Raw genomic sequence first — 26,527 nt, forward strand, 5'->3', positions numbered from 1 at the left:
TGTGAAAAATGATGACAATATACAAAATCTTTTGAATTTTCAAGCCTTGTTTTTATATGTATTTTTATTTTTTTATATTTATTGTTATTTTCAAAATGTGGCATGGGAAACATAAGGATTTCCAAGACATCTTGGATTTCGCAAATGTTCCCCATGCGCTTTTTCCAACATATGAAGCGTGGGGGACATATGGGAATTCCAAGACTTCTTGGATTCCACAAATGTTCCCCATGTGTTTTCCCAAAAAGCAAGCGTGGGGGACATAGGGAATTCCAAGGCTTCTTGGATTCCACAAATGTTCCCCATGCTTTGATTAAAATAACATCATGCTGGAAATGACCAAATGACCCATACGCCCTTGACTAAATACAACATGTAGCACATAGGATGCCGAAAGATTGTCTATTATTTTCAGGTTGCTTGTCCTAGACGGACCCAACCCCTATGTTGAGTCCCCTAAGTCAAATGCACATGATGCAAATAAACGTTCCTACTAGGGATCCGGCATGTGGCTTTGTTATACTAGGTTCAAAAACCTGGGTCGGTGTTCTAGACAGTGTACCCGAGCGGACAACTCGAGCTGAGGAAGGAGCTCCTTTCCGGGAACCAAAAGGCCAGCCGGCTTAGAAACTTTCCGAGCCTCTTTTATTTAGGGTACGACACTAACAGAATAGGGAGTCTCAACCAGTAAGCACATCCCCAGAGGTAAGAAGAGAAGGGTTTCGGCACAGTTTATATACAGTTCAAATAATATCAAAGCGGTAAAAGTAGCATTTTGCACATTTAGGCTAAAACAAATAATAATAAAATCAGATAATAAATAAAGCCAAATAATAACAATTATTCTAAGCTCGAATTCTTAACCCTGAACCAGTGGTTTTAAGTTCCCCAGTGGAGTCGCCAGAGCTGTCACACCTCCTTTTTCCGTACCCGAGGGGGTACAAGGGAGTTTTTCCAATTAAAGGACAATTGAAACGGGATTTGTTTATTTATTTCAGAGTCGCCACTTGGGAGATTTAGGGTGTCCCAAGTCACCAATTTTAATCCCGAATCGAGGAAAATAATGACTCTATATTATAGTCTGCGTACCAGAAATCCGGATAAGGAATTCTGTTAACCCGGGAGAAGGTGTTAGGCATTCCCGAGTTCCGTGGTTCTAGCACGGTCGCTCAATTGTTATATTCGGCTTGATTATCTGATTTTATACAAGTATGAACTTATGTGCAAATTTTAACTTTTAACCGCTTTATTATTATTGTTTTTACAAGAATGTGAACATCGCTTAAAACACGTCTTTGGACTGCGTCACATGAAATGCACCCACAATCCGGAACGCATTTTATTTGATGTTTTGAGATTTGGATTTGGGTCGCATGAAATGCACACCCGAGCTTAAGAAAGTAAATTATTAAACACGCGCCTAAAGAGACTATCGCGTTATTATTTTGGGAAGGCCACGAAATTCACTAAGCGGCCCTCCTGAATTCTAAGTAATTTAAAACAAGTATTTACTGAGGGCCCCGCAATTTGTATTTTTATTCGGCGAGGCTCATCTCATTCTTATTTTTTAAAGGAATTTGCAACGTCATGGAAATGCATCTCGGGCCACGCCACAATCAATGCGCCCGTGACTAGAGACATATTTCGACTCCGTTGAGATTTGGATTTGGGTCACATAAATGTGCACCCGAGTTTAGGGAGATAACATTATTAAAGGCGCGCCTAAAGCAACTAGCGCATTATTATTTTTGGGTAGGGCCGTGAAATTTGCTAAACGACCCATCCCGGAATCTAAGTATTTAATACATATATTTTGTGAGGGCCCCGCAATTTGTCCCTTTTATTTGGCGAGGCTCGTCTCATTTTTTTTTTTTATTATTATTTATTATTTATTTATTTAATTTTTATATTTTAAAGGGATGCCATTTTTACGCTTTTAACCATACTAAACCTTACGGCTTCTTTACAACTAAAATCCCATAACTTGTCAAAAAATTAATAAACTGAGTTTAGCGAATGAGTGTTTCGGGAGTAGTAACAACAAGTACTAATGTTAATTTTGTCCGAACGAACTAAGCAAAGGACCACGAACAAATTAACGTCTAACTCGTGTCATAGAACAACTAGCCTAACTTAATTAAATGACATCAAATAAACAAGAATAACATAACATGAAAATGAACCAAAGTGCAGACAATGAAACATAGGCAGAAAATTTCCATACCAATTTTTATATTGCATCTCAAACATTCAACGTAAAGTTTATTTATCTAATACATCGAGGTTTACTGACCTTTGCACCTCGACAAACTCAGAACGACAAACACGATTCCGACGGAACTCAAGCCGGACCTCACTCGACGAGGAATAATGATGAAAACCCCGGAACAAACTCGACGAACCGGACCTCGACTCAACTTTTGAACTTTGGGCAGGAACTCGACTTCGACTCGACCTCACTGACGGACTGTTTGGTCGACGTCTGTGGGGGCCAACGGCAGTGTTCGACGACGGGGGGGGGAGGTGTGACTGGCTGTTTGGGCAGTGGTCGACGACGGAGTGCTTGGTGGGGGTGACGACGGGCTTTGAGAGGAGACGGGTGAACAGTGACGACGGTGAAAGGAAGTGGTTGTTCTGGGGTGGTTTTGCTGGTCTTTGGTCGTTGGGACAGAAGGGACGGAGGGAGCTGTTTGGGGTGGTGGTTATGGGCGATGGGGAGTTGACGGGGTGGTTTAATGGAGGAAACGCCGGACTGGTTTGACGGAGCGGGGAGGGTACAGAATGGTTGTGTTTTCCGACGTTCGTTTGGACAGTGGTGGTTATGGGCGATGGAGGAGTGGGTCCGCGAGGGTGTCGGAAGGGATGGAGGGAGCTTAGTGGTCGTTCATGGTGGTTTTGGGCAGTAGGGGTGTTGGCCCGGTGCTGGGGGGAAGCTGTTTGGACAGGAGGAAGATTGTTTGTGGTGGTTTTTCGACGCTGGGGGGGCAGTAGGTTTTTCTTGGTTTTGCCCAGGAGGAAGACGGAGGAACAGTACTATTTTCAAAAATTCCCAAAATCCCTCCAAGTCTGTTCGTTCCTTTTTTGCTTTTGTCCGTGTTTTGTACTGGGTTTTGCCCAGAAAAATGAGCCCACGCGTGGTGGGGTTCGAGGAATATGTCCCCCACGCGTGGTGGGGTTCTCCATGTGTCCTGGACATGGTTTATTATGGGCTAGGTCCGAAAATTAGGCCTAAAACCGGGTAGTTTGAACCCGAATATTATTCTTTTGCCCGGACCCGAGAAATAGAAACACGTTGCTTAACTAGTCCTATGTAAGCAAAATAACTACCAAAAATAAGACTAGTATTTAAACAAAACTATATCTTTTTTAAATATTTTTTCAAGGTTTAAAATAGCTACAAAATAATAAAACTATTTTTTTTGTAATTTTCGTTTTAAAATATTAAGATAAAATATGAGGTAATATTTTTGTATTTTTTCAAAGTTAAAAATGCCTATAAAACTTTAATAGAATTATTATTTTTGTATTTTTTCGAAATTATATAAGGTACAAAAATAAAGTGCAATTTTTGTATTTTTCAAGTTTATGAGAAATACATAAACTAAAATTTATATATATATTTTTTGAAATTTTCTTTTTGCAACGAAATAAAGTAAAAATAGTTAAAATAGCTATACTAGACCCAATTTCACATATTCATGCTAAAAATGTGAAAATTCTCGGGGAGGGTCAAAAATCACGTGCTTACATTAGTAAGTAGAGATTGACTAGAATACTTATGCTACTCTTCCTTGGTGGAAGAGTTCCAGTTGGTCTCATCCTCTAACTCTATCCATTTCTTAAACCGTGTTCTTTTTGTGTAAGAAGTCTTTCTCCTTATCCAATATGCAACCTTTTCAATCAGGATCAGGAGATATCATTTCTGGTAAGTGAGGTTTATCTCCTTTGCGTGCATCTCACATGCTTGAGTTGACCATATCTGTAGTTCACTAGGATGAACCTAGTCCATGTCTGAGTTCTTTTGTCAGTCTTCAAAACTCACCTTTACTTGGGCCAACACAAGTGGTTGGAGGGTATTTCATGAGCCTACTTAATAACTTTCTAATTGCTCTTGACCCATTCCTGTTCAACCCATTTTGGAAAGCTGCCATCGCCATCCCTTCTGATACATTTGGTAGGCTCATTCTTACTCTGTTAAATCGGGGGAGGAAGTCCCTGAGTCCCTCGCCAGGCGATTGCCTAACGGCGAATATATCATTCATCCTGGCGACCGCCTTTTTAGCCCCGGCGTGGGCGGTGACGAACTTGTCGGCCATTTCTTCGAACGTTGTTATTGACCGTACCGGTAATTGTGAATACCAGGTTAAGGCTCCCCCCGTTAGGGTCTCTCCGAACTTTTTCAATAACACTGATGGTACTTGCTCCTTTGAAAGGTCGTTATCTTTCACCGTTGTGACGTAATGAATGATGTGATCTTCGGGGTCTATAGTACCATCGTATATCTTCAAATACTGTGGCATTTTGAAGGTCTTGGGTATGGAATGTAGAGCCACCTCTTTGCTATATGGTTGTTCGACGAATCACCCAATATCTCGTTTTGGTAGAAGCTTTGGGGCGCCCGGTATCTTATCAATCCTTTCTTGATGTTCCCTCATCTGATCGCGGAGTGCTTTGTTCTCGTTTTTCATTTCTTCCATTTTCTTTAAAATGGTTGCAAGTGCGTCATTACCTGCATCAACAGTGGTGTAAGTGTTACCTGTTTGGGGGCGAGTTGTTCGCCGGTGGTCGCTGTGGTATCTGCTTGCGCGGTGTTTCTATTCTACCTTTGAACGAGTTTGTCGAGTATGTTGTTTAGAGTACTTGTCAGTCACTCTTTCGGTAATTTTTTCACTGCTGGTGGTGCTTCCTCAGCTGTAGATGTGAAAGCTCCCCTTTCGCGTGAAGCGGTTACACTTTCATAAGGGGGGGTGAATCACTCCGTCTGGGTGTAGCGCTTGGTGTCACATTCTCATTGTCTTCTCTGGCATCCTCGTTAATAGTGTTCAAAATATTGGTAGTGACACCTGTTATTGCTTTCTGTCTGGCATCTCCTTTTTCTTGCCATTGTTAGTTTGTGCAAACGAGGAAAAGATGGCTGTCCTTTTTTATGATCTAGAAGGAACTAAAATTTCAATTAAAATCTCCCCACAGATGGTGCCAAATTATTTGACCAAAAAGTACTAAACCTTTTGTTAAACCAATTAATGATAAAGTAAAGAGTGAATCTTAGTTAAATTTAATAAACTCTAGATTGAATATAGTAGGATATTTGCAAGATGAATAGTGTCTGGGAGTATTAAATAACGGATTTAATATTCAATGATTAGTAATGAATATGGTAATGTGAACATGCAATAAATATAGATAATGACAATAAATGTAATAAGAAGGATCTGCCACCCAATTATTATATGATTGGGATGTTCCTTTCTCCTATCAGCGATGTGGAAGGATAAGAAGTAAAAATGGATAGGAAATTTTTGGATCTTGTGAACAAAGATTGAACAACGTGTACTTGAATAATGTAATTAGTGAACAAGACAATTTTTGTATATTCTTTTTTAGACAACCTTTGCAATGTGCTTTTATCGAAAAGTGAAGATCCCCTCTTTGTTCTTTATCTCTTCCTATTTATAAAGGATATTCCCAAAAAACCCAAAAAAGTACAATGCAAGGAATATCCAAGGGAATATTCCTGGTGTCCTTTTCTAAGCCCGTTCTACCATTATAATTATAACTCCAGTTGCTCGTCCTCGGCAGTGATCCTTCTGAGGACGACCCTTCGTCATAATGTCGTGGTCGACCCATCATTGATATAACTTATCTACAATTACCGAGTTACCAAATTTTGACCTCTATTTTAAAAGGCAAAATTGGGACTCGCCCGGGGGCGGAGCACTCGTAAAATGCCCCTGGGCTTATGTGTGGGGCTTAGTTTCATGAGACTTACGCCTCAGCCATCGGGGCTTACGCCCCGGGAAGGGCTCGCCTAATAGAACTTTATGCAATTGTATGTAACTAACCTTGTAAATCCTCAATTGTTCTTAATAAATCGTTGACTATTCAAATTACTTTTTTCTTAATCATAAATCATTGAGTTGAGAGTATTTTATGTCATAATTAAAATAAAAATTATTGCACGTTATCTACTAAAACTGCTATGACAGTTAATTTTAAATAAATCTATCATTTAAAAAGTATGTATTTATTAACTTTTGTTATGTCTTTACTATATAATAGTCCATAATGTTTTTATAATTTTTTTTCTAAATATTATTTTTTCTACGTTTACGAGATACAATACTTATTAACTTAGTAGCTCAGTATTAGCTAGTAACTATTTACAAATAATTAGTTATCATGGTATTGTATGGTGAATTATGTGTCACTTTATTAACTTGTTGAAATTTAAAAATAAACGAGGTTAGAGAATCATATTTAAATTGTGAATTATGTTTTTATATAAATTCTCTTTCAAATAGAAAGCATATTAAATAAAAAGAGTATTTTAAGAAAAATATCAAATTATAATATCGAAATTCTTATATATATATATATATATATATATATATATATATATATATATATATATATATATATATATATATATATATATATATATATATATATATATATATATATATATATATATATATATATATATATATATATATATATATATATATATATATATATATATATATATATATATATATATATATATATATATATATATATATATATATATATATATATATATATATATATATATATATATATATATATATATATATATATATATATATATATATATATATATATATATATATATATATAGCTTATTTGTTATAATTTTATGATTTTAATGTAGTTTTTATACTTATTTTTTATTTTATACTATCTTAAAATACTTGAAATTAGTAAAATTTAAAGATCTGTAGGACTTGCGCCCCATGTCTCAAGGCTTACGCCTCGCCTCGTCAGAGGCAAAACGCCTCACCTCACGCCTCCGCCTTTTAAAATACTGATTTTGACCAATACAATAATTTTTAATCATCCAGCTCGAGCAAGAATAAAAATATAACTTTATCGGTAATCCAAAGTTCTCCAATTAGATTTACAATATAAATTTAATATAAATAATGAAAGTAGAGCTTTGTGTAATATTTGAAACTAAAGTTAAAGTATGTGTAACAAGTCAAAACATAAATGGAGGAATGTGTAATTATTCTTTTCTTTTAAAAGTTAAGACGGAATAAATAAAACAGAAAAGCTTTGATTTCCTTTCCGAAGAAGGATAGGAAATTCGATATGAACGAATTGGGATATATATGACGTGACATCCGTAACCGTGAGGACTGACAGTAGCTATTGTCTTTGAGCAGGTTTAGCAGTTACGGCTAAATTTGATTAAGATTACAATAATATTCACAGATTCGCTTACAAAAACAGCAAAGGCTACTCGTCAAATCGGTGAAAATCATGGAGGTGGAGCTCAAAGAATTGCTGAATGATCTCCAATCTCTTAAGAAATCGCTCTCAGATCCTTCCCATCTTGCTCTAATCGACAAGGTACTTTCACATATCCATGTATATTCCCTTTTGAGAACAAACATTCTCTTATACATGAAATCTGCGTCTATGATCAGTTAATTAAACGTTTGTGTATTATTTTATTACAATCTAAATTGCCTCAGTTCCACGGCGTCACAAATTCTTCAATAGTCAATGCTTAAACACCAATGTTAGGTCAAATCATCTGGATCTACTTTTAACATTCACAGTTTAGATTTTGCATAGTTGTCTAGGTCAAATATGACTCGTTCAGCTATTCTTTTGATGCATTAAATTGGCGGTTTATCAGAATTACATGCAATTCTAGTGTTTGGCTGTGTTTCAGATTTGTCGTAAAATTCCTGCATTAAACATTGCAGTTTCATCCTCCCAGAATGCAGAACCACAATTTGTATCAAAAAAAATTATAAATGCATTCGAGTTCTAGCCTTCTCTATATCTTATTCCGAAGGAAAATGTGGCTTTGGTTTATGTCTTATGTTATATAGGAGTTCTCCAGGTTTACTTCATATGCTTAATTGCCCTTTGGATATCCTCAAAATTGAACATTGTAATTTAACGAAGAAATATAATTGGGCAGGATATTGGTCTTTCAGATCCATTCTGTCTTACTTCCCCAACAATGAAACTTTAAAAATTTACTGTAGATTAAAAGAATCAACTATTCACCATATCTTTTAAATGTCATTAACCTTCAATCTTTTTTTCTTATGTCCAGTCATGAGATTTTGATAAATACTATTCTCTCTTTGGTCCTATTTCTAGATGCATTTGCATGCTGAAAACATCGCTACCCTTGAGAATTCAGGACCTACTCGCCGGTCAAAAGTCAAGGTTAGTGTATATAGTCCTTCATGCCATATTGTCATCAGAATTAACTAAGAACTTTAGTCAAATAATTACATGATTGTGATGGTGGCAGGACATGAGTGCTGAGGTTGTTGACAGCAATCCATATAGCAGGCTTATGGCACTTCAGAGGATGGGTATTGTGGAGAATTACGAAAGGATACGAGAATTCTCAGTTGCCATAGTTGTCTGTACTTTATCTCCTTTCATTGTGTTAAATTGTGTATTTGTTTTGTTACTATAAAATTGCATTTTTACTTTCCAATATTGTTTTGCATGTTTCATGATTTCCGACTATGCTATGAATGTGAGATTCATCTTGCTTAGTGTTTCTGATACGAAAGCCGAAGCAATAATAATAAGAACACAAATAAAAGGCTCGAAAGATAGAATTTAGCAAAGAACTAATTAGGGAAATTGAAGAACACTTGAAATCAAACACAAATACCCTTCAATTAAAATCCTATTCAACCCTAAGCTATAGGATAACCCTTAAGGGGAAGAACCCCATAAAAGCTACCTTAAAGGTTTTCAAGCAACAATGGAATTCATCCATAATACTCACTCAAGGAGTTCATAATCTCAATATCAAAATAAGCTAAGTCTAAAATGAGAGCCTTAAGGGCTATTTATACTAGGGAGCTAAGCATTAAGAGTATAGCCACCAAATATAATGTAATCTTTAATTGTTGGCCAAATTGCACATGTAGCTCGCCCCGTTATGAAAGTAGCCTCCAATTAGAATCCAAAGTGCTTGATGGCTATCTAGATTGTATCAGTTTCTTGTCAAGGTCTAAGATGTATGTAAAATAATATGTTCATGATTTTTGTGCTTTACACTTAAGATAACGTTTTCTTTTTACTTATAAAAGTATCGTCTTTTATTTCATCATACATTAGCTATAGTGACGCCAATCTTAGTATTAAGCTTGTGGACTTTCTTAAGCTATCTGTGGGATTTATTTTACTGGCCATGTGTTGGTGTCTAAAAGGGCTTAGACCCTGGTTAAGGCCTAGGAACTGCAAAATCTTTAGTATGTCGATTAAGCTGTCAGAATAATTATTTAGACTGAACTTTTTGAATATGTATTTGAGTCTTCGATGTTTTACTTTAGACTCGTATAGAATGCATGTGCTAGTCTTTGATATTTAAATGCTCATGATTTTGCAATTTCTTCGTGACAGGGCATAGGTGGTGTTGGCAGTGTTGCTGCTGAGATGCTAACAAGGTGTGGCATAGGTCGTCTTTTGTTGTATGATTATGACAAAGTGGAGTTAGCTAATATGAATAGGCTATTTTTTCGCCCAGAGCAGGTGTTTCTAGAAAATATTCTCATTTCCATTTCCCTTATGTACATATTTAGTAGCTAATGAGTTATAACTTTTCAATGCTAATACTCCCTCCGTTTCAACTTATGTTAGCCTATTTCTTTTTTAGTCCGTGCCAAAAAGAATGACCCCTTTCCATATTTGGAAACAATTTACCTTTATGCAATGACTTATAGCTACACAAAATATTTGTGCCTCATTTTACACAAGTTCAAAAGTCTTTTCTTTTTTCTTAAAGTCAAATAGGTTCACATAAATTGAAACGGAGGGAATAGTATGTTTTGTTGTGCCAAAGATTTTTGACATTTTCCTAACGTAATAAGCTAGTATCCATTATTTCAGCTATAGAGAACAATCCTCTGACATTTTATCATACAATTCTAATGTCACTTCCAGGTTGGTATGACAAAGACAGATGCTGCTGTACAAACTCTTTCAGAGATAAATCCTGATGTTGTGCTTGAGGTAGGATTGTTTCACTTTGCTACTTAGGGCTTTGTCATAAAGGAGAATTTTCTTTTTGGTAACTGTAGTAAACTTTTATTACCAGGGAAATATTTAGAAGTATAACAAATCCCTATATCTAGACATAAGTCCCAGCTATAATCTAATGTAACAGATCCACACTAGTCCTATCTCCCTATCAACCTGAACACCGATTCAATACAAAGCTATGAATCTAGGATTTAAATTCTGCAGTAGCTTTGACCATCTTGGCATCTTGCTTCCTCGACGGTGAACTTCCTGGATGATCAATTTAGTTATTGCTTCACAGGTTCTCTTTTTCTGCTGGAAGATTCTGTAGTTCCTTTCACGCCATATGCGATATACAGTCCCAGCCAAACTCGTTCTATAAACCTCTGCTTGTGAGCTCTTCCCGTTTGCCTGATTCCTTGCCATTCTAGCTCCTCTTCCCATGGTTGCCCATACCTGCTAAGGCCTAACCACTTCAGAATCTTCAACCAAATACAAGCTGAGATGTTACACTTGAAGAACAAGTGCTGATGGCTCTCCTGCTCAACCTCGCTTAAAGGAGAAATTTAATTGGGTGCTTTTTCACCATAATCAGAAATTAAATAAATCTATAATAATTGTTTCTTCTTTCCACTCTATTCTTTAAAATACGATTGGAAGAAAAAAAGTGCTCTTTTTGTGATTATTAACTGTTACTTTAGTGTAGAACGTCAACAATCACTCTTAAATGTTCTGATTTATTTTGAACTAATTTTTCATCACTTGAGGTGAGATCCAAAGAAACTAGGGTGCTTAGAGTTCTGTCTCATGTCCAACTTCCTTTCAATATTCTTTTTCCTATTTATCTATTAGTTTAAGCATCAGTTCTATTTCAAGTCAGTTGACAATAATGCCTATTGTTCGTCTGCTAAGTGTATAAATAGGTTGTGAGTGTGATCACTTCACAGTGCTTAGGTCGTGAGAGTGGTATTGACTTCTTCATGTTTCTGAACTGGTCCCTGGGACCTGGTTGTATATAAGCTTTTCTTCAATGGACTGTGCTAGAAAATAATTGATCCAGACTATTTTTTATGGATTAAAAGATGACCCTATTCTGCACCTAAAACTTGAAGCATCGAAAGAAGTTAACAGATCGTACTTTTAGGTCCCTTCCCTTTCCTTTCCCTCTCTGGGCCATGTCAAGTGCATGTCTTACCGGCTTATGTTGCTTCCAGTTGAAGATTTGGTGTTGTTTCTCCTTTACATACTGCATGAGTGTTGATGCCCATCCCAAAAGTTTTTTGAAAGTTTGTCCTGTTTGAACTGATAAATTATTAAGGTAGAGTGGGTTGCTTGTGACATTTCTTTGTTGATGTAGTTTTGCAGTTTTACTCAAGAATATGTCCTGCATCCTTCAATTCTTATCTTTATATTCTCCATAGAATCCTTATTCTTAATTAATTGGTTTATTTTTTTAGAGCTACACGTTGAATATCACAACAGTGGAAGGTTTTGACACATTTATGTCAAGTCTTACAAATAAGTCATTCCGCCCAACTAAGAGTGGCAGTGGGGTTGACCTCGTTTTGAGCTGTGTAGATAATTATGAAGCAAGAATGGTAGTAAATCAGGTACGAGCAAATATCTGCTATCTAAAATTTAATTAATTGCTAGTGTGTGCTTTTGTATGCTCTAGTGTCCTCTTTTTGAAAGTAATTTGAAATAGGTTCTTTTTGCAAGAACTTCTTTAATCTGTATAAGAACAAGTTTACTAGATATTAGGTATTAGGTTGTTCATTATTTGGTAGCTTACCTGCTATGTACTTCATCATAATGCAGGCCTGCAATGAATTAAACCAGACATGGATGGAATCTGGTAAGTGGCTGAAATTTCATATTCTTCTTTTTTCTTTCTTTCATGTGTCAGGAAACTCTTCTATGTGGCCAAGCACTACCCTTACTTGGTTATAAGATAGCCTTCATCTAAAAGAGATATTTTGAAAAATTTCCAGTGTTAAAATACTGGCTGTATAAGAAATTGTAAATGAACTGGTGAAAAACTGAACTTTGGTAATGCACAAACTTAGCTCGTTTAATTTAGTGGAAGAGGAGCCCGATCTTTCTTTGTTGCTTCTTTTCTTAATGTATCACTGGAACTTTTAGCCAAATAAAATTTTGAATTTCTACAACCTCTTTATATCATTAAATGCTGAAAAACAGTTAGTTGTATTAACACCCGACAAATGTATTCCGACTTTATAATATTACAAGCTTCTATGAAAATGTGTTGTACGTACATGTCTGCATTTGTAAGAATCTGGATGTGATCGTCATCGGTTGTAATTTTCTTGTATGGATTCCACTAAAGGAATTTATGTGCAGCTTTTTGTTTTCATATAGCAAACCAAAAGTTTTTATCAAACGATAGGGAAATACATTCTGGATAATTTGGAACTCATGTTAAACTTTGTGACAGGTGTATCTGAAGATGCTGTCTCAGGTCACATACAATTGTTGATTCCTGGTGAAAGTGCTTGCTTTGCATGTGTACCTCCTCTGGTATGTTTAGTTATTGAAGTTTCCCCTAATGACTTCAATTACGGATAACCAATCTCTACTTGAAGTGAGACTTTTGATTTCTGTAACAGTCCTTTAAGATTGCTAAAGTCAGAGAAATAAAAGTTAAAAAAGGCTATCTTATAGCTAAAAATTATTTTGTTCTGCCAAATTTCAGTTTTCTGTAGGAACTCCAGCTAAGTTTGCTTGCAAGTAAACCAAGTAAATCACTGTAATGGAATACTTGTGCTTTTAGGTTGTAGCATCTGGAATCGATGAACGGACCCTAAAGCGTGAAGGGGTTTGTGCTGCCTCTCTACCTACTACAATGGTATGAAAAACCTTACTCCCCCAATTGTTTTGCTGTTCCCGTTCTCTCTTTATTTAGTTTTACGCATGACAAGTTCTAGTTGTGATTGATGTTTGCTTCTTCATCTTTAAATTGTTCTCTTTCTCCTTATAGCCCCATTTGCTGTTAATTTGGCAGCTTTTCTCATGTTTATGCTCCCACATGCTTTGGAAGAATAATATTAACTTCTTTTTTTCCAGCAACACTACTAGAGTCCTGTTTATTGCTTTGACTGAAGTTGTATTATATATTTGCTACATGATTTGATAAATTAACATTCTATCTATCTTTGATAGGGAGTGGTAGCTGGACTTTTAGTTCAAAACACATTGAAATACTTGTTGAAGTTTGGACAGGTGTCACCATATCTGGTAAAGCTTGCAATCTCTCTCTCTCCCTTTCCCCCTTCTCTCCCTTTAAGGCTCCACGATAAATGTGGGAGAATGTTAATCACACTTAAGTTCTTTCTTGGATATTTTTTAGTCAAAATGTTGACTTGAGTTCCTTCAAGCCTTTGAAGTACGGAGGACTTTTTCGATCATCCCCTCTTACTGTACATTCGTTCTTAACAAATAACTGATCATATATTCAGAGGATATGGCAGACCAGTATATACTCGAGTTCTTATTTCCAGTCTCTCAAATTCACAAAGGAGTAAACTTGCCTCCTCTTAAAGGAGGACAAGGTGTAGAGAGAAATTAAGTGTAGCTCAACAGTTTTGATTTTTTGATTTTTTTTTCTTGTTGCTTGTTATAGGGGTACAATGCCCTCAAAGATTATTTTCCAACGATGGAGATGAAGCCAAATACACAATGTTCAAATGTTGCTTGTTTGGAACGGCAGGTATAGTGGCCATGGTCTTACAAATGAAGAGGCATTTGTCTTTGATATTCAATTGAAGTTTGACATTTTATGATGTTTTTTACTACTCTGCAGAAGGAATACATTCTTGCAAAACCTAGCAGGGATGCTGCTGCTAAAGTAAAGGCGGACAAGGAAGCATTATCAGCACCAGAAAACCCTGTTCATGCAGATAATGAATGGAACATAAGGTAAGTTTCGATACTAACGCAAATTTAGAAAGAAAGAAAAAACACAAGGTAAGCTTACAGACAACTACATCCTCACATACCTCATATTGGTAAAAAGCACTTGGACAGCTTTGTTGAGTCTAATGTGAGTGATGGGTTCTAATAACTCTTGCTGATCTTATTGTTGTTCAACTAATTGTTTTTGTTGCTATCTTCTGATCTTTCAGCGTTGTTGATGACAATGAAGTGGATGGTGCTGTCAGTAGACATTCAGGTTTTCAGTCACACTGATAAACATATTTTGCTTTTGTAGCCTCAATTTGCTTGTGCATTCATTATCTGCTGACTCAAATTCTTCGATGGATCATAATTCATAACTCAAAAATGAAGCCCGTGTTGCTCAAAGTACAAAAGTTTCTTTAGCCAAAGATGTTGTGATTAACCTTTACTTGTGAAATCCATTGCTTTCCATCTAAACATCTGAAGTGCTAAGACTGAGAAGCATCAAGCTAAAGAATGAAATAACATGAAATTTGGAAAGTTCAAAGGTAAAAGAGCTAAGACAGGAGAATGAAAGTTGAAAGGATAGTAGGGGAAAAGGAAAATACAGTTTGTTCTGCTATTGATTAGGATAGGCATGCCGACTGCCTTAAACTTTAAGTGCCCTGCATTAATATAGTAAGATGCATTGATACTGCTCTGTTGTTTTCCTCTTCTGCAGTATTTTCTTGATACTGCATACTAATAAAATCTTACCTTATCATATATGTATACACACACATTTGTAGTAAGATGCATTGAGAGATCGCAACGCATATTCTACTCTAGTCTAGGATATTATTTTATCTTGGAAATGCACCTATCTTTTTTTCCCTCTAGAGTCCAATGTCAGCCACATGGAAAGATGAGTACAATCTTACATACCGTAAGAGGGGCCTTGTGAAGCTATAGAGTAAACTTACAAATCAATAAAGCTTTGTTGAAAAGATTGCCCTTCAAACTTTTGATGTGAGTTCACAACAAAAAGTGCATATAATTCTTTGTTCGACAATGCTACCAGATCATACTAGGACAATCTCTCTCTTTCTTGTGTTTAGCGTTATAGGGTATGTCTCTAGTTTATACAGGTGGAAGACTGTTCATATATATGTAATGCTCTGGCTTTTACCGAGCAATAAACTTGGAACAATTCTTTACACAATCGAGAATGACTTCTAGGAGGTCACTTGGCATTTAAACAAGTAATTGGAATTGATCACTAGTTCATGGAATTATGTTAAAACGACTAGAGGAAGGGAATATTCCAGTTTTCATTACGACCGTTTCTTCCTAAAATTATACTTTATGTGATGCATCGTATTTTAGGTAACAACTTAAAATGTAAAGAGAAAGAACTAATGGTTGAATAATCTGAAAATATCATATCATACTTAGTATTTATACTTTAACCTGAATGTATTATTTATTTTTCTTGTAGGTGTCCTTCCTGAAGGTATTGTTCATGAGCTGCCAGTAGCTGATGAATACACAAAACCAGCTATTACAGAGATTGTTGGTCCGGCGGATGACCTTGAAGAACTCAGAAGGCAACTTGAGGCCCTTAACGCAGATTAGATTACTGAAATACAAAGAGACTCATGTTGAAGAGAAAAGGAAAACATGCTCTAAATTGCATGATACTTGTGTAAAATTTCCTTGCTTCAGAGACCATTAAGCTTGATAGTCTTGGGATTTGGAGGCATTTTTAATGCTCTTAATGCTGATTGTTTAAATGAATGGACAGTGAGAGTTTGTTCCTATTCATGCGGCGGGATTGAAGACATGTAAAAGTCAAACTAGTCTTATACTGCAACAACTTGCTGACAGAGATGGGATTACCGTTGTATTACTAAAGAGGCTAATCAAATGTCGTTACCATCTCGTTTCTTCCAATTTTGAACCCCGGAAGGTGTTAAATTAATGAAGACATATTAAACAATGTTCAAGTATTCTTTCTTTTATCCCCACATGTTTTGTTAATTGAAAACGTTGAAAAGTGCCCATCGAATATCAGGTTTTACCAAATGAAGGCCGATTCCCTATTTGCTACAGGCTTAGCCAGGTATGAATTGTCCCAATCCATAGACATCGGAGAATCTGGTTACAAGTGGATCTCTACATAAGCATGTTTTTCTGTTTTAAACTAGTAATAAAATGAATACAGATCGACGTATTGTGATACTTATTCTCTACAAAGTCAATTCACTCAGGAACTAAAGCACCTATAACTGCGTAATGGTAAGTTAACTCAGCTTCTTTACAATAACGAATGAAGGTGCTTTAGGGAATAGTATGAAGTTTCAGCTTTAACGCAGATATACAAACATTGGTACACATCTCAAGAGTTGAACACCCTACATGGTAAGTTGAGAATCCTCAGCCATCTTAGCAGCATTAACAAAGATGCAATCAATCCAGTCGTCTTTTAACAAAGAGAGAAAGAGCTGCATAGACACACAAAGGCTTAGAGAAGCGCGCATCATCAGGACCGTCTATAGCTCTTCAAACTTGATCGAGATCTCTTTCATTTGTGGTTGATGCCTCCTTACCTATAAATCAAGGTTTGAAGTTCACAAATCAAAATAGCTAATAAATGGTGCTCCCTTTTTTTTCACCAAAGATTATAAATCATGAAAAGAAATCTTTTTCCCTTATTGAGGAAAGTAAACATTTCTCAGAAATTGACACTAATAAAATGACTTACTTTTATGCCTGCCATTGACAAAAGTTTGTGGGAAGCAACATACGTTGCGTCAGAACCGTCCAACCTCTTCTCCACAAAATAAATTACCTCTGAAACACCAGACTGCAAAACAAACATTTGTGAAGTATACATTACTGGAAAGCCAAAAAGGGAAGGTGCAAGAAGCAGAAATGCATGATTAATCGAACATCCTAGTTCCGGTGCACAGAAGTCAATATCAGAAAATACGAAAAGATTCTTGTTATAGCTATTTTTTACTTTGCAATCCTTATTAATCCTTTTATAACTACTCTTTGTATCTTGAAAAAGAAACAAAATGCGCCTACGTAAAGTCTGTATTACATCCATTTGCAAGGTAAAATATGTGAAATCCTGACGCCCCCAGTTTTCCTTGCAAGTGATATGCAAATTCTTTAACAAATCATTCAATAGCCTCCCCTTAATGGAAATCTAGCAATTTGTTTTGCCCTCGCATAATCTTTGCAAGAGCATGTTCTATCAGAATTTATGAAATGAACATCCAGAAAAAGCTTAAACTTCCAATGATGGAGGCAAATTTCCATTTTATCAACATAGTAGAAGATGTTGTTGGGGGTGCTATAGATATGTTGAAGTCATAAAGCATCACGCTTAATTCACCTGAATGATAATTTTTGCGCATTCATTGCAAGGAAACATTGTGACATAGAGCTTCTGCATAATACGGATAAGACATTCTGTGAGTTAATACTGCACAAGTTGCAGGAGATAAAATAATTTCCAATAGAATTGGAAAGAAAAGAAGCCGTCTAGAGGGGGAGGGGAGGGGGGGGGAGACGGGGACTGTCAGGACAGTAGATGGATAGTTCACAGGTCACGATTCAAGCTAACCTGTCCAGCAGCAGATGCATGATTTGTATTCAAGATGGCATTAACTTCAGCATGACAAACATAACTGCGAGAATCGGAAAGCTTGAATGAGGTAGAGTCATAAAATGTAGATTGAGAAAATTTTGTTTCTTGAATTAAGATAGCTATTGGTAATTACACATTTAAAAAGGACATTATGTAGCCTACAGACAAAATTGCATATATAAATGTTTTGGAGAAGAATATAACTTACGGATACTTTGTCTCCAACGGATTTCCATTTTTAGATTGCTGAAATGGTAGCGAATGAGTTAGAATAACGCTGACAATAACAAAGAACATTTCTCAGCAAAGTAGCGAATGAGTTAGAATAACGCTGACGATAAAAAAGAACATTTCTCAGCAAACAGTACCAACCTTTGCCCAGGGAAGCTTGTCATCTGAACAGCCACGTGGGAACCCATTGTATCCAATGCCTGGCTAAAAGCAGAGCATAAATTAGATGGAATCTAACAACCTATTGGCAGTAAATATGTTGCTTGAATGTGCATATTCTAGAAATGATGCAATTAGCCTAATCAAACATTCAAGTAGGATGGAAACACAAGCCATATGGGGAAAGATAACAAACCAGAGAATAAAGGTGAACTTCCAACATTAAAAATCCTATGTGGGTCTTATAATTCACCAATATACTCCCCAGCGTTACAATGTGGCCATATGTATTCTAATTCAAGTTATGAAGTTGAGATAAAACATATAGTAGTAAATATTATTTACTCTGCAGGAAGAGTAAACAACTTCGAGAGGCAACTGAAGACTTGTGTCTTGCAAATGTTCACCATTTCTAAGAACGCACTTATGCTTAGTGAATGTAGCTTTCACCTCCCTACTCCTGAAGTATTCACCTTTCCATTTTCATCTTTTTCTGTTCATATTAAATAAGAAAATCCTAGAATGCAATAAGTAGAACAGCCATGCTACCATCAGGGTTATGAGATCAGAAATGAATATTATAGTATATTTAGGTTAATATAGCAAAATCTCAAAGTCCAAAGTGACTGAATATGTGCCCTTGATCCACATAACCAAATGAGCTAGTTAATCTATCTTTCAGCTACTCCAAAAGACAATCAATTGATAGGAGTATTATGTAGTTCTCCCTAATCAAATATAATTTGCAAAATAAATTGCAAAAATAAAACTTAAATGATACGGAACATTTTCAGCTGTCAACAGACAAATAAGTGATTCCTTCAAATACAGCCTACCTAGTATTACACCATTTTGACTCACCAAACACGCTCCAACCTGCCAAACAACCAGAAAGTGTTTAGTTTCAACGGAGCTTGTGAAACTGGAATTGAGAAAGTCAACCTTGAAGTAGTACTAAAGCAGTAAAATGTGGGAAATAAAACATACAAAAAGAATTCAGAGCATTTAACTTGAGCACCAAGAACAAGAGTTATTCCAACAAGTACACCCTAATTTGATACTGTCTATAAATAGCTTCATTCAGTTGGAAGGATCAGTCATACTCATGATTGAATAACTCTTTTTAGTGTGAGGTTAAAAGGGCAAGAACTATTAATCACTACTTTGGTTCCATCTAGAAGACTGGATAAATTCACGTAGGACATACTAATTTCCAAATCAGGAAACTTCAATTTATGCAGCAATTGAAGACTACTTGGGCGTTTTCCTTACGTTTGAGAATATAGTTGAGATTCTTCCTTTTAATTATGAGGATATGTTAATTGACAAAGTCAATGACAATAAACTTTAAAAAAAAAGGGCAGGCTAGTGCACAAGGCATCACATGTTCACGCAGGGACTGGGAAGGGCTGCACCCCAAGGGGTAATGATGTAGGCAGTCTACCCTAAACTATTTTCTACAAATACTAGACTTAAGCAACTTAGCATCAAGCACACAACTTTCAACAAACACATGGCGTATAATTCTACTCATCAATTCCAAAATAACTTAGAATTCATACAAAAAGCATAATAATCAGTTCACAATTAGACTAGTACCTGCCTGTTGGGATCCTTGGACCGTTCAGCAGATAGAAATGCAATCGCCATAAAATAATCATCCCATGACAAATACCTAAACATACATAACCATTTTCCTTTACTTTTTTTCTGAAAATAAAAGTAAATCACATAAATTTAAAACTTTAAATACAATAAAAGTTAAAATGGACAAACCCTTGGCGTTTTGAAGGATCAAATGGGTTCTGAGAAGATGACTTCCTCTGGTGGAAACCGTTGACTCCCGAGTCTGAATCAGTAATTGAACGCCTTTTGGGGGTGAAGAAAAGGCGAACGGTTATAGCAGAAGCAAAGGCACCGAGTACTGTGGCAGCTGAAACCAGCGCTACTTCTCTGGAATTCATGGCGGCGACTTGGAAATTGGAACGTTGCAGTAAAAGCGAAGAGTAAGGGATTTTAGCCGCCAAAAATAGCGATTAGCAAAATTGTAGCGGGAACACTTATAATTATGCTTATTCGCGCCAAAATAGTACCTACTAATCCAAAGCCGGAAAAAAAAAAGAAATTACTGTAATATTTAACAAAAAATGATGGAAAAATAATGTTAATTTTCTATAGTTAAATCATCAAATTGTTACACACACATATATATATATATAATTACTATAGTAAAATGATAAAATTACCAGTAAAAATATATCATCATGTAATTATTAGTTTGACGAGTACATAATAGAGATCTTATATACCATTCTACTACTAAGTATGCCACCGAAGAGTGGCCTCGCCAATGTTGACGTTGTAGGAATCAATTTCTATCGCTTTCCCCATCCAGTATCATTCATTCTTTTGATGATTAGCGGTCGAAAGAGTTGACTAGCCCGCCCCTTTTATTTTCGTACCGGAAGAAATGGAATTCGAACCCATAATACAATCTTCTTGTATGTCGATTTAGCAAACCAATGGCTTAAGCCAGAAGAAAAAAAGTCACTTGAAACAAAAAGAAACAAAATCACATTTTATGCATTTTCCTTTTTCAAAGCTTGTAGTCATGTTTCCTTTTTGCAATTTTTATACTAAAACACATAACTTTTGAGAAGGAAAAAAAACATTTTTTTTTAAATAAAATAATAATCCTCACTACAATTGATTATTTTCTTCTCCGTGTATGGGGGCGCCCCCATCCATTTAAAATGAGAATAGAAAATCATGCTCATATTTGGCTCACTTAAACTTGTTCAACAATAAAAATAGATAGAATCAGCATTATCAACATCATCTTAAAGCAACTGAATACTTTATGTTGGTAAAAAATACAACCATCAAAAAAATATTTCAAATCACTGTAAAATGGATGTTACATCTCGTACCTTTGCATTAGAATGTGTCGTAGTAAATCCACATGAGTTCGAAGGGATTATGTCTATTAGAAAATTATAGAGGGTTTAAGGCATTATTATTATTATTATTATTATTATTATTATTATTATTATTATTATTATTATTATTATTATTATTACGAGACCCTGTAAGTTCACAACCTTGATACCATTAGATATTATGTTAATGTGGTATTTTCTTTTAAGTAAAGTATTTTAGTAAAAGTTTTATAGGTACAATTTTGGATAATTACCATTATTACTATTTTGAATATGGTAAATTATACACATACTATAAGAAAGTTTATGAGATTTTATTTATTGTAAAGATGGAAATTATTTTCTCGCAAGAAAAATAAGGTTATCTTTTTACACTTTTAAGAATTTAGCGTACGAGAATTTGTACTCTTTATACGAGATTAGCAAAATTAGAAGTTGAGAACATATATATACATGGATGTTTTAATAAAATAATAAGTGTATGTAGTTATTTTGTATGGTACCACATAACCATGATAGTAAAGTATATTATAGTATGATATATAAAGTGTATTAAAAGTGAGTAACATTTTAAGTAATTTAGAATAATTTTTAATTACGTGGGTAATTAGTTAATTATCGGGTAACATGTCATTACCTGATTAATTAATAAATTAGTGAATAAATATTTAAAATCCCCACCCCACGTGGCATCCATATAAGACTAGTTAAGATGACTCTTAAAGTTAATTTGTATGTGGCAAAGTGTTAGTCATTCGTTATTAATAAAGAAAAGTCCTAGACAAAAAGAAAAGGCAAAAACATAAAGGTTTGGAGTTTCTTTCTTTGACTTTCAGAAATCGAGGTATTTTCTTTGATCAAATTCTTGCTGTTGCGCTTGGAGATGAAGACGTGATTCGCTGTAAAGTGGTGGCATTAATCAAAGCTGATAGTATTGGAGAAGCGCTAGTTGCTATTCAAGAGTCCAAAAAAGCTGTTATTGATCTTAGCTTTTTCAAGATAATTTATACTTTATAAGAAACTTTCCAGATAAGTATTTGAACATTGAACTCTGCCTAACATAGCTGGTGCCGAGTTCGGATAAATGAGAAGGGTTGTTGCAGGTTGAAAGGCTAGACTAAAAATAGTCTAACTATCACGGATCCTAATTTTACGGGCCTGGATAGAGGGGAATGGATACATAGATTTTTAATAGAAAAACCTAATCCGTGATTGAAGTGTTGTTGTACTTCAGTACAAAGAGCAATTAATCGAGTTCCCAAACTTGAAAATTTCACTTGAAAGGGAACTTTAATATTTGGATTATGTGAGCTACTTTTGTGATCATAGTCACATTTTTTATCTGTTGTGACATAAGATATTTGCTAATATCAGTTCCAAAACATTTCGTTTTACATGAATATGGCGTAGCCATGTAGGTAGATAGCAACTCTCTTTGTTCTGTAAAGCTTTAGAAGTTTATCAGAAATGAAAATAATTGAGTGAGAAAGGCTTAAAATGGTTAATGGGCAGATCAGGTGATAACTGACAACCAAGAAAAGGATTCTATTTCTATTACATGTCCGGTAAGAGCTTTATAAATTGACATTGCTCTCTTTAATATAAGGCCAAACTAGTTAAAGGTAAAAGTATTGGAATGATGTTTCTATATTAGACAAAGACATACCATACATATAGAAGAGTGCTCAGGTATGTTAAGGTTATCCCTTCTTTCTCTTTTGACATGGTTTAAATTATAAAATTACTCTATTCACATAAATATTAAGGGTGTCTATATTCTTGATTCCTCATATGAATTATTATTATCTTCTGTTCATGGGTTTCAGAATAATACACCATTGAAAAAGTTTATCCGGAAGGAATATTGAGATTTATTACGTATTTTTCTGTCACGACCCAATTCCCGAACCCGGTCGTGATGGCGCCTCTCGTGAAGACAAGGCCAGCCAGACCAAACAGAACACCTCTTATAAACAGTTAAATATCATAAACAGTAATAACATATAATATAATCTTCATAAATTGCGGAATTTAACGAAAACAACAGTAGAAACCTTCCCGACATAGCCCAAACTGGGGTGTCACAAGTCACGAGCATCTATAAGAATGAAATTTCCACTTTACAGTCTAGAAATACACTGAACAAGAATAATGAATAACACAGAAAGACAGTGGTGCTGCGAACGCTGCAGTCACCTCGCTAAAACCTCTACCACTTTGCCTCCACACAGCCAATACCCGCTACCGGGTGAATAAATACTTGCAACTGCACGCGAGGTGCAGGGAGTAAAGTGAGTACTCCAACTCAGTGAGTAATAAAGGTAAATAATAACTGAGCAGCATGAAATCATGTAAAGCAACCAACATGTTATATAGAAGCAGTGTAAAACTCCTTGAGAAAAAAGAATCAGTGAAACTGTGAATTCTTAGAAAATACCTTGGTTCGGTTCTAAACCCTTTTTGAAAATGATCTTTTCAACAGTTGTGAAATAATTTCAAAACAATTAGTGCCGCTATGCACAGAAATTCGCCCCTCGGGCACAAATACCACAGTTAAACAAGTAAAAGACAAGTAAGTATGCAAAATGAACACATAAACCTCGCCCCTCGGGCAATCATATAGAATAGTATCAGCCCCTCGGGCACAAGTTAGTTCCTGGTCAGCTATTGTTACCTGACCGCACGATGTTATTCCTGGTCACTCATTGTTACCTGACCAAATTGCATCATACAGTGTCATTGTTACCACTATAACCTCACAATCACTCATATTATCCCCTCGGGCATAGTATCAATCACTCAGTATAATGGTCAGCCATTGTTACCTGACCAAATTGCATCATACAGTGTCATTGTTACCACTGTTTCAAATCACATGGGTACCCGCGCTCACTGTGGGTGTGCAGACTCCGGAGGGGCCCCTTACGGCCCAAGCGTTATATCAAGCCACCTCGCGGCATCATCACTCAACATATCCTCACATCACTCAAGCCACCGCATGGCATATAAAGTATCTCAGGCCCTCGGCCTCATATCACTCAACATATCCTCACATATGGCCCTCAGCCTCACGCAGTCCGAAACTCATCACAAGTCCCTCGGGCATTAGTAAAATAGTAGTTCTCAGCCAAAACATCATTTAGAAATATCATTTAAGTTTCAAATCTGAGTAAAAGTGGCTAAGTTTGTAAAACAGTAGATATAAACAAGATTGAGTTCAAGTAATAAGTCAAAACAGTGAGGAAACAATGATAAAAATCCTCGAAGGTTTCAATTAGTTGGCATGAAGCCCAAATATGGCAATCAGTCCAAATCACGATGATAACAAATAAATTTCAATCAAATATTCGGTAAAATCATCAATCGGGATGGACCAAGTCACAATCCCCAGTAGTAAAAGACCTCACGCTCATCATCCAACGCGTATCTTGCCTCAATATAGCACTACGATGTGCAATCCGGAGTTTCAAACCCTCAGGACATCATTTACAATCATTACTCACCTCGAAACGGTGAAATCTCTAGCTCGCGACGCCTTTGCCCCTCCAATCGGTCTCCACGCGCGTCGAATCTAACCAAAATCAGAGCGAATACATCACAATATGCTAAGGGGACAATACACAATCGAAAACAATCGAAAAATATCAAAAATCTCGAAATTAGCAAAACTCAAGCCCCGAGCCCATGTCTCGAAATCGGGTAAAATTTACATTTTGAGAATCCTCATACCCTCACGAGTCTAACCATACCAAAATTATCCAATTTCGATATCATTTGGTCCTTCAAATCATCATTTTACATTTTTGAAAGGTTTCACAATTTTCTTCCCAAATTCCATCTCAAATCACGAATTAAATGATGAATTCAGTGATAGATTCATGTATTCTAGCCAAATCTAAGTTAAAATCACTTACCCCGATGAATTTCTTGAAAAACCTTCGAAAAATCGCCAAAATCCGAGCTCTCTAGGTCAAAATATTAAACAAAATCCAAAACCTCGTATTTATAGAGTACCCCTCGGATTCCGACACCGCTGACCGCACAAAAATGACCGCGGTCCGCGCAAAACCAGCGGGGTCCGCGCAAAAACGACCGCGGTCGCGCAGGTCTTGCTCTGCAGGGACATGCTTTAGTATTTTGGCCATAACTTTTTATACATATGTCCAAATTGCGATATCTTTACCTTTCTGGAAACTAGACACGAAGGGCTACAATTTTCGTTTTTAAATCACCTCAAACGTCCTTGTATATCAAAAGATGTGAGCTTCCGAAGTTGGACCGATGACCTGCAGGTCTTCATTTCGCGCGGGCCGCGCACTTGACCGTGCCCCCGCGCTAGGCCACCGCGCCCAGCGCAAAAAGGGCCGCGCCCCGCACACTAATGACTGCCCCATCCATTTTCTAAGTTCCGGGATATCTGTACTCGCTCAAAACTTACCCAAAACACACCCAAGGCCCCCGAGACCTCAACCAAAAGCACCAACGCATCCTAAAACATTTTTCAACCTCGTTCCAATCATCAAAACACTTCAACAACACCAAAAACCATCAAATTACCTCAAATTCGAGCCTAAGTTCTTCTAAAACTTCCAAAACACGCATTCGATCAAAAACCCAACCAAATCACGTCCGAATGACCTAAAATTTTGCACACATATCCCAAATCACTTAACGGAGCTACATCAACTCTCGGAATTCCATTCCGACCCTCGGATCAAAATCTCACCTATCAACCGGAAGTCGCCAAAATACTAACTTCGCCAATTCAAGCCTAATTCTACACCGGACCTCCAAAATTACTTTCGGTCACACTCCTAAGTCACAAATCATCCCCCAAAGCTAACTGAATCACCGAAAATCACATCCGAGCCCTCTAACTCAATAGTCAACATCCGGTTGACTTTTCCAAAATAAGTCTTCCTTAAAGAGACTAAGTGTCTCGTTTCCTATCAAAACCAATCCGATTTAACTCTAGCACACCGAATACCAATAACGAAACATGAAGAAGCATAAAATGGGAAAAACAAAGCGGTTCTCATGAGACGACGGGTTAGGTCGTCACATCCTCCCCAACTTAAACAAACGCTCGTCCTCGAGCGTACCCAGAGTTTATCCTAGAAGCCAACCAATAGCTGAATGACCTTACCAAGAATATACCCGGGGGTGTTCCCACGTCACCATATCTCGCATAGGTCCGATAACACAACATAGCTGAAATTTCACAATCCATCTAGTCCATAAATCATAGAACCACATTGCACTTTCCGAAATCATACACAAGATCCGATCCTCACATCTATACTCAGAATAGGCCCGAACCAGCTGTAATAACCCTCAATCATATGATATACTACATAATCCAAACACTCGAAACAATAAC

General features: G+C 36.3%; 2 protein-coding genes across 2 annotated transcripts; one reads left to right on the forward strand and one right to left on the reverse strand.

Moving 5' to 3' along the window:
• Nucleotides 1-7,326: 7,326 nt before the first annotated feature.
• Nucleotides 7,327-16,159, forward strand: LOC104213271 (ubiquitin-like modifier-activating enzyme 5). The gene is made up of 14 exons (XM_009762738.2): nt 7,327-7,611; nt 8,380-8,448; nt 8,537-8,650; nt 9,649-9,777; nt 10,189-10,257; nt 11,724-11,876; nt 12,085-12,121; nt 12,722-12,804; nt 13,058-13,132; nt 13,447-13,521; nt 13,907-13,993; nt 14,087-14,202; nt 14,409-14,455; nt 15,659-16,159. Exons 1-14 carry the CDS (start codon nt 7,522-7,524, stop codon nt 15,793-15,795), a joined length of 1,281 nt encoding a protein of 426 aa, XP_009761040.1. The 5' UTR covers nt 7,327-7,521; the 3' UTR covers nt 15,796-16,159.
• Nucleotides 16,160-16,334: 175 nt separating this feature from the next.
• LOC104213270 (uncharacterized) lies at nt 16,335-20,258 on the reverse strand. The gene is made up of 9 exons (XM_009762735.2): nt 19,985-20,258; nt 19,808-19,883; nt 19,045-19,084; nt 18,191-18,249; nt 18,027-18,064; nt 17,795-17,858; nt 17,564-17,617; nt 16,925-17,026; nt 16,335-16,769 (listed from the first exon to the last, which is right to left on the reverse strand). Exons 1-9 carry the CDS (start codon nt 20,170-20,172, stop codon nt 16,713-16,715), a joined length of 678 nt encoding a protein of 225 aa, XP_009761037.1. The 5' UTR covers nt 20,173-20,258; the 3' UTR covers nt 16,335-16,712.
• Between the last annotated feature and the right edge of the window lie 6,269 nt (nt 20,259-26,527).

This window comes from Nicotiana sylvestris, chromosome 3 (assembly GCF_000393655.2).
Source record: "Nicotiana sylvestris chromosome 3, ASM39365v2, whole genome shotgun sequence".
NCBI lineage: Eukaryota > Viridiplantae > Streptophyta > Magnoliopsida > Solanales > Solanaceae > Nicotiana > Nicotiana sylvestris.